A 15,109-nucleotide genomic window follows, 5' to 3' on the forward strand; every position below is an offset into this window, starting at 1 on the left:
GATGCATACACACCACAGACACACACACACACACTCACACACACACACACAGATCATTGCACTTTCTTTTCTGGCCACAGGCACAGAGCATTATCGACCCAAAGTGTGTGAGCACACAATTAAGCAGAGGAGACAGTCGGGATAATGGACTCATAAACACAAAGAGCCCGCTGTGATGAATGTCGGCTGTGATTGCCATATTTCTGTTTGTGTCTATGGTTATTTGGGAGTGTGCACCGCGTGTGTGTGTCTGTGTGTCTGTGTGTGTGTTTGTGTGTGTGCATGAAGCTGTTCAGCTGCATCTGGTGGCACTGCCATCCAGTTGGCTTCTCCACATGTCCCCACTCCCCTCTTTCACTCTGCTTTATCTGTTTACTCAATCATTTCAGTCCTGGCACATCCTCCTACCTTTTTGTTCCACAGCTTGTCTCACCTGTTAATGAGGAAGAAATGTGTCTATCTTTCATCTTCATCGAGTGTGTGTGTGTGTGTGTGTGTGTGTGTGTAGCTGTGTTTCATCTCCCACCCACTTTATGCAGAAAGTTTCTTTCCCGGTGGAGCTTCCTCTCTCTGTCTCACCCTCACACTTCTCATGTTTCTCCCACGTGGCGCACCTCTGTGAAGCGCTTGGCACATAGTTTCCTCGGGCACTGGGACGCACATCTGCATTCCTGTGTGCTCATGTGTACCTGTGTGTGTGTCAGTGTAGTAAAAAAAACAACAACAACAAAAAAAACCCCCACTATTTTCAGTTCTGGAATATACAGATAGAGAAACCTGGTGTTTATGAAGCCACAGCATGAAACATGCATCATGTTAAAGGGGTTTTAAGTTATATATTCACCAAATAAACCTTGACTGGTTTGAATTACAGCAACACCACCAATTCTTTTGGCGGCCTGCACATGACACAAATAAGGAAGCAGCATTTTCACAATAAATTAGGGCGCTAATTAGAGCAGCGCTGCAACAAGAAATAAGTAAATATATCATGATGCAAAATGGGGAAATAATAATAATTGTCTGTTGTCATTTCTTTTTCTTGCAATTAATTTTGTGGGCTCTTTATTGTTGAACAGCTGACAGCGCAAACAGCTGCAGAGAGGCGGATTGAAAGTTATAGTTTCCAAACAGAAGACAAGTCCAAGGACAGACTTTTTTGATGTTTGCAAAGAGTCACCTCCTGTTAGCACGTACAGAATGAAGAAAATATGTGAAAATCCACCCCAATAGAGCAGTGCTTAATGCAGGGTATGAGAATCAAATAATGGGCTCAAAACCTGGGAGGGATTTCAAATGGACAGTGATTTATTAGTAAGATATCATTTTAAGATGCTGCTCAAAATTGAACCCAACAAACTCCAGAAAAATGCTGAAGGGAATGTAAAATACAAATTGGCAATCATACCCACATATTGGCCCTAAGCGAGGTGCCCTCTGGGAAGACGTGTTGAATCTGAATATGCAACAGTGTCCAAAGGTGGCTCTCAAAGGAGTATTACTGAGAGGCTTTGGGAGGAAAACTATAATCTGTTTGCTGAAAATCCAGCTGGTTGCAGCTATTCAGGTTATTAACATTAAGTGGATAAAATCTGACTCTCCCACATATACAATATATGGAATGAAGAAGTGTTATGAGTTGGAACAAATGTCATTAAGGCGAATTCACAAAGAGATAAAAAATTCAGTGATGGTCCTGTTAATGTAATGATGTTATTTATCATGTTTTGTATTTCCTTAGCCCTGAATAACCCATAGTTGTTCTCTCCTATCTCCATACGTGCACACTTACCTAATGTTAAAGGGGATCTATCATGCTTTTCTGCATTTTGTGTCTGCCTCCAGGATGTTCATATTAAACATGGCCAAAGGTTAAAATAATAAGATAAACATTTGTAAAATTAAGGAAGAAAAATCAGCTTGCTGTGTTGACTTGCTGGGTATGAATAGCATTAACATTAGGTGATTCAGGAAATGAAATTAAGTGATTTGTTGCACACTTTTAAAGTAACATACTTTAAAATCTTTGGGGGGAAGTTATCAAGTCAAAAGGCTCAAGTCCAAGTGAAGTCACAAGTCATTGGTGTTAAAGCCCAAGTTGAGTTGCAAGTTTGGTTTTGTCAAGCTGAGACTAAAGTCATTAAATTTGTGTCTGTGGTCTTTGTGAGTAAAAACATACACTGCTTGTGATTTAAAGTTTGATATAAGACATAGTGTGCCAGATTTCTTTAAATGGTCATCTGCTGCAGGCATGTTACAGCAAGTCTTTACATTACATAGCCTACACTGCTAATAAAGCTGCTTGCTAACATCACATGTAACGTTGGTTGCTGGTGTTATTCATTTCTCTCAGATTTCAGATCACATTCCTGCATGGATATGAATAGTTGTGTTTAGAAGCCTTTTATTTGTGATTTTATGGTAGAAAATGTTGCCATTCTGCGTTACAATCATTCCCTGGCTGCAAGTACACTGCTAACATGCATGTAGCTACATGCTAACATCAGAGAAATGTAATCTTGATTTCTGATGTTGTTAATTTCTCCCCAGTTTCAGATCATATTCCTACAGGAACATGTCCAGTTGTGTTAAGAAGCTTTTATTTGTTATTTTCCGTTAAAATCACTCCCTGGTTGCAAGTACACGGCTAACATGCATGTAGCTACATGCTAATGTCAGAAAAACATGTAGGCCTAATTGCGGTCAACTATTTTGTAAACTTCTCCCTGATTTTTATCATATTCCCACTGAAACATGTCCAGTTATGTTTAGAAGTTTTTATGCTGATTTTTCACTTTAAAAAGTGCAGCTATACTCTGACAGTGTCATCCCCCTGCAGCTAGTATACAGCTAATGTAGATGTGGCTACATGCTAACGTCAGGGGAACATGTAGTCTTGGTTGCTGATGCTGTTAATTTCTCCCCAATTTCAGAACATACAGTGGCAGTGCAGAGACACAGAGTTACGAAAGACCCAGAAATGCTGATCAATCAAAGTACTGTAGACTGGGCTTTTTTGGGAGGGGGGCGCTAAAACTGAATGAAAAGTATGTAACCATCTAATAGTAGAAACCCCAAATACATGTATGAACCTACAAATAAGCATAAGTCCTCTTTAAAATGATTCCTTTTCCTTTTTTGATTTTCTTTTTTTCCCTTTCTTCAAAATGATTAGTTTTTTCTCCGTCAGTTAATTGTGACATCTATTGTGGCTTGTTATTTTACATTTTCTGCCACTTATAAGTATAACAGTTTGAGTGCATTGAGGGAATGTGTAAAGAACCTTGCATAAGTAATTGAAGGCTGGAAGATCCCCCACTCAGTGAGGTATAATTACTGAATCATCTGTATTATGGGACAACAGAGATTCTGACTTAATGCCTCTTTAACAGACCCAGATGTCTGGGACATCTTCTGTAGATCACACTTGCATTATAAATTCATGTGTGATAATTCTTGTGTGTTTTGTCGTGTTTCAGGGACTTTGCCTACGTGGCGAGAGACAAAAACACGCGGGTGCTGAAGTGCCACGTGTTCCGATGTGATACTCCTGCCGCAGCCATAGCCACAAGTCTCCACGAAATCTGCTCCAAGGTGGGTGTCATTACTGTCGCTGCCTCCGCATGAATGAGCTTATCTGCTGCTCTGAAACAAGCTATCAGGCTTTAATCAGGGGGACTGTTGAAGAGAGACTGCTGATGCAGTTATTCAGAGCTACTTTTTGAGGCTGTAACTTTGATGCTACTCCTACGTGAAACTAATAGCCAGGAGTGCAAAACACAGTGGCAGTGCCCTGACAAGATTTCTGTTATCTCTCACTGGAGGAGTAAGAGTTGAGCAGAGATATAGAGAGAGGTTTTTAAGAGCCTTTAGAGCAAGGAGAGGAGATAAGATTCAGGTTACAGAGCAAGAAAAGACTTTTTCTGTGTGTGTGTGTGTGTGTGTGTGTGTGTGTGTGTGTGTGTGTGTGTGTGTGTATCTAAAATACCAACTACCCGGTGAATACAACAGGGTCACATAGTTACAGATTTTGCACATTGATGATGATCACCTAACCTGAACCCACCAAACACCAGGCTCATGTACAGCGGATCAGGGGATGCAGGAAACAATCTTTTCAGAACGGTAGCAGCAGGATGCATCAGCAACAGATGTAGTTCTAAAACATCTATTCTTAGCACAACGTCTAAGACACAATTTCCACGAAAATACCAACAACTCACTTTATGGTGCTTCTTCTGAATGAACCTCCCACCTGTTTGCCCCTCTCCTCCCACATGTTCACTGTGCACACTGCACTTGGCACCATAGCACCACAAAGAGCAGATTTTAAGGCGAAAAAAATATCAAACTGTTGAAGCACTGTTTGAGCTCGTTGAAATGCTGCCAAGAAAAGAGGGCCCAGCATCTTACATGTCATACATGACTTTGGGAGTATGTTGAACATAATCATTAGGGCGTGTTGTTGATCAGTCCTCGGGTGGCTGTGGCTCAGGAGGTAGAGCGGGCCGTCCATTAATCGCAAGATTGGCGATTCGATCCACAGCTCCTCCAGTCTGCATGTTGAAGTACCCTTGGGCAAGATACTGATGGCTGTGTGAGCGGTGCGTGAGTGTGTGCGTAACTGATGAACAGGTGGTACCATATCCACCAGTGCTTGAATGAAAGGGTGAATGTATCATAGTGTTAAAGCCATTGAGTGGTCGAAAGGCGCTATATAATCGACTCTTTCGACATGTGGCCCCCTTTGTACACCCTCAGAAACTAAGGGTGCTTTCACACCTGCCCTGTTTGGTTCGGTTCATTCAAACTCAAGTTTGTTTGCAGTGCAGTTCAATTGGGCAGGTGTGAACACAGCAATCGCACTCGGGTGTGCACCAAAACAACCAGACCGAGACCTTCTTGAAGAGGTGGTCTCGGTCTGGTTATAAACTAACTCTTTCTCCCACAAGGCATTTTTTCTGGTCCGTTTGTAAATGCTGCTGTGAGAAGACGAGCTAACTCTGGGCAACTGAAACTTAATAACAAAATTAGTCCCTGATTCGGACCAAAGCAAGCGAACTCTAGGACTGAAAGCACCCTAATTCTCCTGCCGGACTCCATCAGGGTCAATGTTAATGTTGTCCAGATCAGCAGGTATAATGGCGGCTGCAGCTCCATCATTTGAATAAGTGGTGGTCATAGCTGAGTAGTCATCAGAAGTTCCTGAATCCTGAGATTCCATCATGTTAGTTTAAAGATGCCGGCTGAAGCCCTGGAACAAACAGTATCAGACTCTCATTGTCCTTTGAATCACTGGAAACTGAAGTCCTGTCCAGACAACACCAGAGGCTAAAACATCAAAACATCATCATAATTTGTCACCAGCAGCTGAATCTTTCAGACTGGAACAATCAGCATCTGAGGCTCCATCATATGGTTCAGTGGCTGCTGAAGCTCTGTCACTTCATTGACGCCAGGTGAGCCAATGTGACCGACCTGTGCCTTAAGGCAATGCTATCTTATCTTTGTATAAAATTAGGTCTATTTTCTTCACATATCTCTGGATTGCATCATCCAGATTTCTGGTCATGTCAAAAAGAAATTCATGCAAAAACATGAATTATTCCAGTAGCAGCACACTTTGTTGAATTTAATCACCCTGTTTCCCCTCTAACATATATTAGGATTGAGAAGGTAGTACTTCCCCCAAGAGGCGGGAATGCAGAGGTTTTACTTTCCAGGAGGGAACACTAATCAATCCATCGACTGAGTGAGAACCCATCACCTTATGGACTGAATACAGATTATGACTTGAAATATTTTCTGTAATGTACCTCTACTTACTGGATAATTAGATACAGCAGTGTATAATGTTCATTTGGAGCTGGTGTTTTAACTTTTGCTGTCATCTTCTAGAAATCTACAGAATATGTATTTAAATGGAACACTGAAGTCTGCGTTACATTTGGTGACTTTAACCTCCACCCTGCGTTGTGGGAGCAACACTCGGCAGGTTGTCCTCTGGCTGATAGTTCGGATAAAATACATTCAGCAATATTTCTTGTGAATTTTTTAAGGAATTGGTTAATCACTGAAATGGTTTCTCGCAGGGAGACTGACTGATGGGTGTTGTAGTGTATTATAAACATTGAATTCTGTGGATTTGCTTGACACATCAATGTGTTACGGATATCCCTCTGCACACAAAGAGAAACCAGTCGTCCTCAGACCAGGATTGACCTTGAAGAGGATATATCTACCTGGAAATACAGATTTTATTCCTCAGAGGAATGTTGACCCATTTAAAGAGGAATGGTTTTCTTTACGTAAATTTCTTTGTATCTCCTACCCTGAATCACAGGAATAGCGTGTTTCTGTGTGTCTGTATTTCTATATATGTGTTTAACCATGACTCTTCACACCGCCTTTTTTAAACACAGTGGTAGTCTACTCTTTACTGCAACGGAGAAACTTGGTGACCTGAGTCTTGCAGCTGCGCTGCGCTGTGTGAGAGTGTGTGTGTGAGAGAGTGTGTGTGCGTGCATGCGGCTTCTTGCATGTTCCCCTGTGAGCAGAGTTGCAGACTCACCATAGACTTTGATTAATGACACCTACAATTAATCAAGTATCTGTAGCAGCTCAGTGCAGGGGCCATGCAGACTATTCAACACTTTTTAAAGAGCGTGTACACTGCAGCAGGAGAGCAGGAGTAGAGAGAAAAGCGAGACAGCTTCTTTCAACACGACTGAATTTAGATATACCATGTGGTAGAGAGGGTTTTAAAGGATAAGGCTGGTAGTATTTTTTTCTTATTGTCATCAAATCCCATGAAAAGACCAAAACCAACAATAAACTGATCGTCTAACAAGAATTACCTTTGTTGCCAAAGCGACACAGCTTATTCCACTGTGCCATAAAACACCATTGTTGTCTAACAACTATTAAAAACACATCAGTAAGCTGGATGACATGTTTCTTTAGTATGATTAGTTTATTGTGAGTCAATCCACAAACTCCCTCACTAGCACACTAAATCCACGGCTGAAAACAGTCCCCACTAATTACATAGTTTACACCTGTTACAGTAACATTTGCCAACAACTACAGTGCCAAGCTGTTTCAGGAAGAATTTAAGTTTATTATTGTGACTGGTTATTTCTGCCAGGTGTAAGCCTGGAGGGGATCGTGCATTTGGACATGTGTGTGCATGTGTGTTTGAGTGTGTGCTTGTGTATCTGTCCGTATTTAGCTAATCCCACAAACTACTGGACCAATGAGACTAATATTTTGTGTGCACATTTATGTGCAGTGATTCACAACTGTTAAAAGACCTGTTTAATTGAGTGTTTTATATTGTTAGACTGCTGACTCATCACTCCTCCTCTCAAATGGTCGATAGGGGCCGTGTGTTTTCTGAAAATCAGCTCAGCTTAAAAACAAGTCTTACCGTCTGTTGAAGGCCACATTTTGGCCTTCGTCATAGCTCAAAAACTACCATCCATAGAAAATTTTAGTGTCATTTTGAACTGGAGCATCTGCAGATTAATTCCATGCCAAATTTGTTCATCTACAAAAGTCAGCACGATATGAGATAAACAAATCAGCCATTTTTGTTATCTTTGCCGCCATCTTTACTGTAAGGGAGCCAGGAGGGACAGTTTCATCAGACGTATCTCTCCGCAGTCTGGCTCCAACATAATTTTGTTTTGTCCACCACATGCTTGGTTGGGGTGTTTCCGAAGCCGAGCACTTTGCCTGTCCGATATTGTAGACTTGCAGATTTTGCTGTTGATTTGGTCATTTTCCCATGATATTTGTCCTTCTACCATAAGTAAGTAAGTAGGCTATTCCCTTCTTTCCTACTCTGTGCAATGCACTGCGGCCCCGTCAAAAGTACACAGTGCATGTATTGTGAAACGCGCTGCAGCACATCTGCTGGTATTAGAAGAATTGTCGAGAGTCGCACTCTATTGAGCTCATTTTTCTAGGTTTAAAGATTCACATTTTCAGTAGAAACACATCTGTCTGGGAAGTCGGAACGTGTTGAGAAAGGGACATGATGGTTATGGTCTTTTTACGTGATTTGTTGACAATAAAAAAAAATTCAGAATGTCATCAGTCTTATCTTTTAGACTGTGTTATTAATTCATTGCAAAAAAATATTTTTGGATGCTTGTTGGTGAGACTATCCTTATAGCTAATTTAAGCCCTATTGCGCTCAGCCATACCTTTCCTACCTTCTCTTCTCCCCATTCCCATTCTGATTACTCTCCTCTTCTCTTTTTCTCCCCTCCTTTTTTCTCTAGATTATGGCTGAAAGGAAAAGTGCCAAGGCTGCAGCTGGCAGCTCCTCCCAGACCGGCTCCGATGTACCCCTACAAGGTACACACACACACACACACACACTCACACACACATGCGCACACATCTATTTCTTTGAGTCTCGTTCTTTTGTAGTTCCCTCATGAGAGAATTGGATTTGTCAGCCGTGCGCTCTCTTCCCTGCTGTGGTTTCTTGTCTCGCATTACAGCGTTCCTCCACATCTGAAACCATATACTATGTGTGTTTTTTAAAAAAAATGACCTTATCGCCTCAGGAGCGACTGTGAACATTTGTTAATAGAAAAGATAGCAGTGTTTGGTTCAATTACACTCAGATAACGCTGACTCCAGAACAACTCCACGCTCCACAATCACTGAGCTTTATCCTCCCAGCGCTAATTCTATTCACCGTTTCCCATTTTGCTAAGTCCCACCGCTTGTTCCTCTCAGTCCCAAGTAATTATAGGAAGAAAGAGGAAAAAAGCACCAGCACAATTCATCCTCTGCTGTAACTTCAGCTGGTGTGCGTATCTGCTGAGCGTGGGGGAAAGGAGCTCCGGCATCAGAATATAAAAGAACTATATCGGCTCCTCACTTACAGAGGCAGTCGACCTCATTAAAACCCAATTAGTGTTTCTTTCAGGCGAGGCCTGGTGCTCCACGGCACCCATCCCAACCCCAGGATCAAAGAACTTATTGGTGAAACATCCCTCACATCTTTTAAAGCTATTACTTGCTTCAACTCATAGTCCTTTAACTGAACAACCAATTGGTGCCCAGTGCGAAGCAACGTCCTTGAATATATGCCCATGCGTGAGCTCTAGAGGTCCATTCAGAGCAAAGGCAGTGGATGGAAAACAGTTCTTGATCTCGCCTGGATTAGATCTCTCCAGAGAAGCTGAGAGTGTGCAATCCCGTGTTGGAACACATATTAGGAGATTAGCACCAAATGATTTTGGATGAGCACCAACACCGGGATAATGGCTCTGCTGACCTCGTTGACTCTGTCCTGCCTGAGCTCGACTTTAAATATGAAATTAATGCATGAAAACCTCTCGCTGTTCAACATTCATGTAACTGCTGTTTCCAGAGCTTTAGCAGCTCTGAATGTGTGAGATATTAGGAACTTTTTCCATGGAGTACACTGATAAGGCGAATCCAGGCAAAAGCCATTATCCATGATTGATTTCCCTCAGTCAGTCCATACCATCACATGGAGATGAGCTCATGATGGATTGTTAATCTTTGAACTTCAGTAATTAAAATGTGGATTGTGCAAAATTGGCTGAAATTCAGAATAAGGAAGGTCATATGTGGGCTGGTCTAGCTGTATTTAAAGATCACCTATAATGCTCATTTTCAGGCTCATATTTGCATTTTTGGGTTTCTACTAAAGTATGTTTACATACCTTGATGTTCATAAAACATTTTATTTTCCTCATACTGTCTGTGCTGAAAAATCTGTATTCACCCTCTGTCTGAAATGCTTTAGCGCCTGTCTCCTTAACCCTCCCTCCAGAAAAAGCCCATTTGACTGGTCAGTGTTTTCTGTCTTCCACATCTGCTCGCTCTCAGTGTCTCTGCACTGTCTCTGCAGCCGGGGGAATGACTGTGACAGAGTATAGTGGCATTTTCTATAGTGAAAAATTCCCAGTAAAAGCTTCTCAGCCAAAACCTTTACAAGGAGACACGTAACAGCAGGAATATAATATGAATTTGGGAAGAAAAAACATAACATTGGCAACCACGATTACATGATTTACCTGACGTTAGCATGTTGCTACATGTAGCAGTGTATGCACATGAAGTAGCGTGCCTGGAGCAGATGACTGTCTAGAGAAATATGTGCATACTGTGCATATTCAGTGGGCCGCATTCCCCAAAAGTAAACCCAGAGACTAGAAATTTTTAAGTGTATGTATACTTGTGTAACAGGTGCAACAAAGCCAAGCCAACCACACCCATGTGATGCTGGATGTGGTCAGAGGTTACAAAGGCTTGAAACTTTCCACCAAAGAGAGTAAAAACACTGCCTCTCAGGGTGCTTTCACACCTGCCCCGTTTGATTTGGTTCAGTCGAACTCAAGTTTGTTTGCCCTTTAAGTGAGGTTCGTTTGGGCAGGTGTGAACACAGCAATTGCACTCAGGTGTGCACCGAAACAACCGGACTGAGACCTTCTTGAAGATTTGTAATTGGCTCGTGTGAAACATTTTAGTGACTGGCCTTTTGTTTTTCAGCATTTCATTCATTTCAGCATTTTATTTTGCGTTAATGGGTGCAAACAAAAGTCTGCACTCAGACCAGAAACACTGCAGCACATGGGCAGCACCTTAAACTTGGATCAAAGGTTTCATTTAACAGTTGTTATTTTACAGATGTTATTAGGTTTGTGTACAAATGATCTAATTTACCCCCTGATCTGAGTTTGTCATTCAACATAATGACATTTTAACAGTCTCAATAATATTTAATTCCATGTTGCAATCAGCCCTCATTTTTTAAATCCATGTTGACTAGCGATACAGAAGATAGTTAATTATGAATGTCACCATGTGGAGGGGGATTCTTCAGCTGTGAAGGCCTGTGTTGACTTTGTATAATTTCGTTTTTCAGCACATTGGAGGATTTACATTCTTTAAAGTCCAAAGTTAAACAGTTAACCACGTTCAGAGCTTGGCCTTTTGCCTTGTCAGGAACCATCTCAGGCTTACGCAGCTAATTGCAGGGTGTGTTAATAACGAGGTCCCTGGGGGTAAACGATGTTAACTTATGTGCTGATTGCGATGCAGGTGATACAACATCTTTGATCATCCTCAGTCACTCATCCTTTCTGCCTACAGGCCATTGTGTAAACAAGCACAGCTGGGTGTTCATGCAGAAAACTCTGAGATCCTGCACGCCCGTGTGCGAATATATTTTTCATGCTCTAATCATGTCAACAGCACCCTAAAATATTAAAATATTCACCAGTGTTTGTTTATTTCTCTGGTTTAAGCCAATTATCATGTGTGGACTTTACTTTTGGAACTTTGCGTTAGATGTTGTCGTGAGATAAAATTCCCTGCGGGCGGTCTGTGCCTGTGTGTGTGTTTTAATGCGTGTCTGTGAGTGTGTTTTAATGTGTGTGTATTTTCCCTCTGCAGAGTTTCCCATGCCAAAGACGGAGCTGGTGCAGAAGTTTCATGTGCTGTATCTGGGTATGACGTCTGTGTCTCGCCCCATAGGTAAACCTCAACTAACCCTGAAACTGATACACACGTCATAACGCATCCTGCAGCCTATAATAAAATCCATCACACACTGTCTCACTGCGCAGCCTCTCCTGTGCTTTGTCCCCAGGTATGGACATCATAAATGGGGCCATAGAGAGCCTCCTGTCCTCCACAGGCAAAGAGGACTGGACTCCTGTCATACTGAGTATTGCTGACACCACTTTGGCTGTCATCAAAGAAAAGGCAAGGGACTTTTTGTTGTTGTCCTGAGGAGCAACCAATAAATAAAAGATGTGAATGTGCTTGTAGATTAGAGAGGGAGATCTAATAGAGTTTAGCGCAGATCTAATTTTCCTCTTGGCTGTCTGTGCAGGAAGAGGAAGAGGAGGTGTTGGTGGAGTGTCGAGTGCGTTTCTTGTCCTTCATGGGCGTGGGTCGAGACATACACTCTTTTGCCTTCATTATGGACACTGGGAACCAGCATTTCCAGTGTCATGTGTTCTGGTGCGACCCCAACGCAGGCAGTGTGTCCGAGGCTGTGCAGGCAGCATGTGTGGTAAGTTTATATTACTTTTGTCATGAAATGATGATGAGATGATGCTATATGTTGTATTCCAAAATTATTCTTTAAAGATTTTGTATTTAAAGGAATAGTTTGGCATTTTGTAAAATACACTTTTTTGCTAGTTTGCCAAGAATTAGATGTGAAGATCTACGCTGCTCTTATGTCTGTATGGTAAATATGAAGCTACCACCAGTACCAGTAGCTCTAAAGCTCACCGATCATATCTTGTTTGTTTAATCCAGACAAAAACCAAGTTTTAAAAATGACACATTCTGGTTTGTGGGCTATGTCCTGGACTGTGCTGATTATTGTTACATCTCAATAAACAGATATCTGCATATAAAGATATGCATATAAGAATCTGTGGCAGGGACAAGTTTTTGATATTGGAAGTGTTCTGGTCTCCGTTTTTGGTGTAATGGAAATTATTAATATAATCGAAATTAATCAACAATATAATGTCAACAGTTCTGACAGCATCTTTTACAGCAGAAAGTCTTTGTATTGTACCTTTAAAACCTTATGTAAATCAGCCTCAGGATCTGATGTCTCCTCTTATCCAGTAGCTTGATTACATGCCACTTCAAGGCCCTGAATCTTGCCACCTGCTATTCGTAGGCTTGACCAAGTATTGACCAATCACGTTTAAGCAGGTTTTGATTGCATGCAGGTAAACAGTCTGTGTGGCAGGGGAATACATTGGCTGAAATGCTAAAAGTCTTGGAACCCATCAGCTATCTTCTGACGATGATTTATCTTTATATTAGATTTACTAAACTGGCTGAAATAATCAAGTCGTACGCGTTGTCTCTCAACTCAACATTATTCTTGTGTCTCAAGGTGCTAATTTGGAGCCTACGCAACACACCCCTACCAGCCTAGCCCATCAGTAGGCTACAGAATGAGCCCACCAACTAGACGGTTATGTTGCCCCTAGTGGTTGGCTGCAGTAAAGGTCATAAACCCTGCTCCCTTCATGTTAGTGGATTGGACATGGACCACAATAAAAGATTACACCGGATTTCCACTGGATGCGTGTCCATTGCAGAACGGCAGCGCTGGTTATCCGCTGCGTGCTCCGCCGTCCGTCAATACCCACCGGCTGCGTTTGCTGTGCGGTGCGGTGCAGCTCCGTCGGAAGACATCTCGGTGCACTGCCATGATTAGTATCTCCTCGTCCATGGTGTTAACGAGGTGAAATGACGTCTGAAAACCTTTGACCTGTTGACTTCAGGCCTGCCTCTGCCCATTATGTAGTTTTTAAGGTGTAGTGCAGGGAAATATGATCCGCCGTGAACACTGTGTATTTTATTTTGAAAATTAACCGGATGTTTTATTGTGTTTCTGTGCACGACTTCCTGCCCCGCACGATCTGCTCTGTGCTGAATTGCTGCGTTGTGCTCCGGCGTCCAGCAAAAATAGAAGTCCTGCGTATCTGTTGCGGAGGGCTCCGGAGTGCCGGAGCTGAGACGGAGCCGGAACGCAGCACAGCCGCAGCTGGTGGAAACACACACATTGACTAGAATGGAATCCTATCGGCTCCGCTGCCGTGCCGGAGCGCAGACGCAACCAACATGCATCTGGTGGAAATTGGCCTTTAGAGTACACACTGATGTTTATTTAAGTGTTCATGAGTTTGCTTTTAATTAGTTATTTAATGCTATAAAATAGGGACTGACGCCATTATTGACAGCTGTGAGTGCCTGTGAACAATGGCACTATTTGCCATTGGTCGGATGGGTGTATTGGCGGGAACTTGCAGTGATCACTACTGCACAGACTCTCAGACACAAATTATGTCATTAACGCAAGATGGCAGCGGCCGAATCCAGGATATTTTGCCTTTATATTTATCAGTGGGAGTGAGTGAAGATGGGTTGTCCATCTTTATACACAGTGTACATTTCAGACCAAGATATGAAGGGGGCTCAACGTGGGCCGACATGTAGGTAAGGCGGGGGAGTCATGTGCCCAGTGGGCAGGTCACATGGAGCTGCCCCAGCCGCATCTATACCTACTCGAATCGGACTGTAAACCAAGACCGGCGCAGGGACAAGGAAGTCTAGGCCCAGATATCCATTATCTGTTGGCGACAATGGAACCCCCAAAATACTGGCTGTTGCCACAGGTTAGATCATCATCAGACCTATAGCCGATGAGTTTTGAGATTGGTTACATTGTGATAGAGCCAGGCTAGCTGTGTCCCTGCTTCCAGTCTTAATGCTAAGATGGCCGGCTGCTGGTGATAGCTTCATATTTAGTGTATAGACATGAGACTGGTATCAATCTTCTTGTCGAACCCTCAGCAGGACAGCACATAAGCACATGCTAAGAACTATTCCTTTAATAAATGAATCTATAAACTGCAGGGAACATTCATCTCGCTTCATGTTTTCTTTATTTTCACCTAAAACCGAAATGATAAAAACTCCTCTACTCCTCCTCTTCCTCAGCTACGGTATCAGAAGTGTCTGGTGGCACGGCCGCCCTCCCAGCGCGCTGGCTCCTCAACCTCGCCCTCCGCGGACTCTGTGACCCGCCGGGTGACCACCAGCGTGAAGCGTGGCGTGCAGTCTCTCATAGACACTCTGAAACCCAAGAAACAGCCGTCGGAACTCCCCCAGCAATGACCGTCACCAGTGACCACCGCACCCCCTCTCCTAACCGCAACCGGACGCCACTCACACACTATCGCCACGACAACACCTAATCAGTACCAGCCATGGTAACCAATGATGTACATACATGTTAACAAACACCACCGCAGATGAAGGAAAGAACAATTCTCCAGTACACCTGATGATTTAAAAAAAAAGAAAAGAAAGGGTCATCTGTTTCATGAGGAGGAAAAGAAAAGCTGGTGTCACTGGTTGAACTTTGACCTTTGAACGCTGCCGTGTCTAAGTGCTTCACTGGCCCTCACTGTATGCGGATCTCTGGGCTCAATGGATAACTTGATGGAGCACTCCACAGACAGGATACAGAATAACCCAGAGGAAGAATAGATCACATTTCTATTAACAGACT

General features: G+C 42.7%; 1 protein-coding gene across 6 annotated transcripts in view; it reads left to right on the forward strand.

Annotated features, from left to right (window-relative positions):
• The window catches only part of LOC125894208 (amyloid beta precursor protein binding family B member 2), a 57,254-nt gene extending 42,219 nt beyond the window's left edge, over positions 1 to 15,035 (forward strand). For 5 of the 6 annotated variants that reach the window (XM_049585464.1, XM_049585467.1, XM_049585466.1 and 2 more), the window contains 6 exons: positions 3,480 to 3,594; positions 8,289 to 8,364; positions 11,449 to 11,529; positions 11,645 to 11,760; positions 11,891 to 12,073; positions 14,536 to 15,035. In XM_049585464.1, the coding sequence (XP_049441421.1) occupies positions 3,480 to 3,594; positions 8,289 to 8,364; positions 11,449 to 11,529; positions 11,645 to 11,760; positions 11,891 to 12,073; positions 14,536 to 14,712 (748 nt within the window). In that variant the 3' untranslated portion in view covers positions 14,713 to 15,035. Of the gene's footprint in view, positions 1 to 1,545; positions 1,568 to 3,479; positions 3,595 to 8,288; positions 8,365 to 11,448; positions 11,530 to 11,644; positions 11,761 to 11,890; positions 12,074 to 14,535 lie in introns of those variants that run through there. The other variant, XM_049585469.1, reaches the window with a different exon arrangement.
• Positions 15,036 to 15,109: the final 74 nt, after the last annotated feature.

Source organism: Epinephelus fuscoguttatus, linkage group LG9 (genome assembly GCF_011397635.1).
Source record: "Epinephelus fuscoguttatus linkage group LG9, E.fuscoguttatus.final_Chr_v1".
Lineage (NCBI taxonomy): Eukaryota > Metazoa > Chordata > Actinopteri > Perciformes > Serranidae > Epinephelus > Epinephelus fuscoguttatus.